This window comes from Limulus polyphemus, unplaced genomic scaffold, assembly GCF_000517525.1.
Source record: "Limulus polyphemus unplaced genomic scaffold, Limulus_polyphemus-2.1.2 Scaffold865, whole genome shotgun sequence".
Classification (NCBI taxonomy): Eukaryota; Metazoa; Arthropoda; class Merostomata; order Xiphosura; family Limulidae; genus Limulus; species Limulus polyphemus.
In genome coordinates, this window is record NW_013666475.1 from 175,409 (window position 1) to 179,504 (window position 4,096).

The window sequence follows — 4,096 nt, forward strand, 5'->3', positions numbered from 1 at the left end:
ACCCACCGCCAACTCTTGGGCTACTCTTTTACCAACGAATAGTGGGATTGACCGTCCTGAGTTTAACATAAATTACACATTTATATTATAGATATTGCTGAGACATAATCTAATTTTAAAATGTCTAGTCTTCTTGTTTTGTGTAGATATAACCAGATGTTATGACCTCCTGTCACACCCTTCTTTTAAAAAATTTAAATAATTCTCTCTAGCATTTCCATTGAATTATATATACTTATGATAGAGAATGCTTTCAATTTACTGATCTCCATATAAGGTTAGTTCATTTTCATGATAAACTCTGAATTATTTGGCCTATAAATTCATTGTTGCCTAGAGGTTACCTCTACCAGGTAAGGGAATTACTTTAACCCACTTAAAGCTTTTAGAAATCCAGTTAAATTTTTTTACATTTGAACATTTTATGTCCTTAATTGCATATTTGAAATAAATAAAAAATTATAGTTTTATTTACTCCTGTCTGTTTTGTCTGGTTTTGAGAGCAAAAAAAAAACACAATAGACAAGACCTAAGCATTAATTTCTTTTTATTTATTGTTATTAAATATGCTGAGATATAAAAATTAGAAACTAATTATAAATTAAATGATAATATTTCTCAATGAGGTGTGCATGTAAACTGCCTGTGTGTTATGTTATTTAATACTTTGTTTACTGTAACTTAAACTAGACATGGTTAAAAGAACAAGAAAATTAAATGAAAATAGATGTAGACTGTTACTTGTGTGAATCTGTTTAAGATAATTATTTGTAATCTGTTACAATCTGCAGTCATTCTAGAAAAAAAAAATCATATTCATTTAGGAGGTTCTAGAGGTTAGGCAAATGAAATTTGAAAACTGTAACATGACAAAAATTTGTTTTGGTTTTTAAGTAGAAAATCGCTTTGCATTCAGATTAACCCAGTGAAGTCTTCACAAGTTCATGGAAAAAGCTTTAGTAAAATTACTTAATTAAATACCTGTTTTTTATGTACAATGAACTTGTGATGTTTACTAAAAGCTAGCCAAAGTTCATGAAGGTATGTTTAGTAAATTCAGAATTGTAATATGTATACTTTCATGGTTACATTCAGGTTACAAAGTTGGTCATTTTGACCAAACCCACATACAGAGAGTTAAATGGCACATAATGAAATAACTAGCTTCGATACTATTAATTACATTAATTATTAATAAGTGATTAAAATCAGCACTATGAAACAATAATGAATTTAATATATAATAAGCTATAAAAATATTTTGGTAGAGATTCCATTCTCAGTCCTAGTTGTCATCTTATAGTTATAGTGGATAATGGCTGTGGTAATAGCTCCCAAAAGGATTGGCATATACCATCTATCAGACAAAATCCAAACAATGGTGTTAAACTAGCCAGCAAACATGAAAAATCAATTAAGGGTGTGGAGTTGAGTGCTTACATCCACAAAGTCTCAACTCCTACTGCCTTTCACTGTTTGCAGCCAATTTATTGTAGGAAGGCAGTTGCCCTTAAAAGTTCTTATTGTTCCTAAAGTAGAAATGAAACCATCCTAAAATTTCCACTATATGAAACTCCCTACTTTAAAAGTTCTTACGTAGTTCATACATTCCCAACCTTTTCTGATTATATTGAAAATTTATTCAAGTATAACACGGGAAAGCCGAGGCGAACCCAGCTACTTGTACAATGAATCAGCTACATATCTTCAAGAAATGCTCATTCAATTTTAATATGTTACCAAAGTTTCCTAGTGCACGTGAAATTAAAATATTTAAGTAGAAATATTTCTATTTCAACAATTATTTATTCAAAAATATTTTCGAACTAATATTTTGTAATTTTGGAACATATTTAGTATAATTTACAAACAAAAGTGATAAAAATGTTCAAAATTACATTTGTACACAACTTTGAGGAATCTCACTTGTAAAAAATATGTAGATAACAATTTTTTTCTGCTCATCCCAAAAAGTATAGGTTTGTATTTGTTAATCAACTATTCTGTCTTGAGGATATAATTAACCAATAGCAATACAATTAACCAATAACCTTTTGTTATTGTCCTGCTTTGTGAGTTTTATTTTCACAGGCCACCTTCCTCACCCATTTTGTGACATTATAATGTGGTGTGACAATTACTGATGAATTACAGTTTTGGAAATAACTACAGGCAAAGTTTAACTGCTACTGGATAAAATATATTGTAAACTCTATAAACCATTTATTGGTTAAAGTGGCATGAAATATAATTTATGATTTTGTAGAAAAATGATTAGATGTAACTCCTGCAGCAAAAAACAGCATTTGGTGGGAAGTTTAGAAGACTTGTAACAAATAACAGGTCTGGGAATGATTTCATAGATTCTTTAGACTTCCTTTTCCTTCAGTTATATTTTTAAAAGCTAGAATTTTTTATGGTAGGAAATCAGGTAAACATAGTTAGATTTAGAGATTAGGGTTTGTAACAGTACAGTATTCTGAGGACACAAATCCTTATTTATGTAATATCATTGTTCACTCTGTTGTATTAAAACATCATAGATAAATAAAAATACTTACTGTGTATTGTATAGGAACTATTTATTAGATATGAATTTATCTCAACCAAAATTATTATTACCTGACCTGACCACTGGCATTGTGACTGGCCAGGTCGTGAGTCACTAAGTGTTTGCTGTTCCTTTTTGTTTTTGCTTTATAGCAGGATATGGTGACTACTGCAGTTTGAAAAACCAAATATCAATAAAAGTCAAACAGATTGTATATAGAAAATGGAACTGTACTGTCAACATTTAAAAAAGAAAAGAAATTCTTGTACAAAAGGAAGTATTTTTAGTGTTTTTTTCCAAAACTGTCTCAACAAAATTTGTAAATTTCACAATGTTATAAAAACTAAATCAAATTACATAATTTTTTGAAGCCAAAACTAGATACCAATTAGTAAATTTTCTAGATTCTATTTTGTAAGTTTGCTAAGTTTCATATTTCACTGACACCCTTCTGGTACAGAAAGGGTTTAAAGTGTGGTCACGTGCAAGAAAGATTGGAATGGTTTTGACATTATTCTTCCCCTATAAAATTTAAATGTTTCTTAATTTAGAAGTACCAGTATAGTAACTATATATATAATACTTGGAATTCTTAAACAGGGACATCATACTAATGTCAGAGCTACTTGTAACTCAACATCATGTGATGAAAGTTCTGGAAGTTCATCACCAGCTCGTAAGGCAACTGATATGATCATGGCTACACTCAGTTTGAATTCTTCAGATAAGGTAAGTTGTCCTTTGAGATGTTAACTGTGTAAGTAAAAACTTGTTACTTTTTTTTTCTTTAGTAGACATTGGCACTCTCTCAACACGAGCTCGGTCAATTTGACCGACCACGTGACCTCTTTGTACTCGTTTAAAGTCTTTCACATACAAAAAATCTTATTTTTTTATTGAAGAATTATTAATAAAATAAAATATAGATTTGTCCATGAATATATTTAGTATTTGTTTCGAATAGTCCGTGTGCAAAGTAATTTTCATGTTAAAATTAAAAATACTTTTTCTCATCTCAAATTTCATTTGTGTTATCCCTAAAATCTCCTAAATGCATTTCAAATGTTTTTTTTTCAGTAAAACTTTATAGTTTATCTGTTATTTTTTCTACCTTATTTCAAAAAAGAATTAGTCAATTCGACTAAATTACCCTTTTTTCTTCCTAGAACGACATTCGTTTATCTTAAGTAGCTCTAAGTTTGTAACAGTATACATCTATTTATAATTAAATTTTATTGTTTTATTGCCTTTTGAACCATGTCTAACTACAATCCGCACCATTATAAGTTATAAATCACTCGGGGAATGTGCACCTTACGTTACGCTAACGAATTACATTACCTACGAGCTACCACTAGCTGCTCGTGTGTATGCCTTGTGAAACAGTTTTATTGCTATTTATTTACCTAATCTAATCATAACTAACCTAAAAGGATCCCTATTTTTACATTTTACTTACTTTTATTATTATACATAAAGAATAAACATGAAAACAAGAAAAATACTTAACCAATCTTCTTCTTTTTTTTTTTTTTTTTTTTTTGC

The 4,096-nt window shown here is 29.3% G+C and overlaps 1 protein-coding gene across 11 annotated transcripts in view; it reads left to right on the forward strand.

The window, feature by feature from the left end:
* LOC106460928 (tudor domain-containing protein 1-like) overlaps positions 1–4,096 on the forward strand; it is a 73,305-nt gene that overhangs the window by 8,045 nt on the left and 61,164 nt on the right. For all 11 annotated transcript variants that reach the window (XR_002610891.1, XR_002610890.1, XM_022387735.1 and 8 more), the window contains one exon: positions 3,152–3,280. Coding sequence is in view for 9 of the 11 variants with exons in the window: in XM_022387735.1 (XP_022243443.1) it covers positions 3,152–3,280 (129 nt within the window). In the remaining 2 variants the exon portion in view is untranslated. The remainder of the gene's footprint in view (positions 1–3,151; positions 3,281–4,096) is intronic.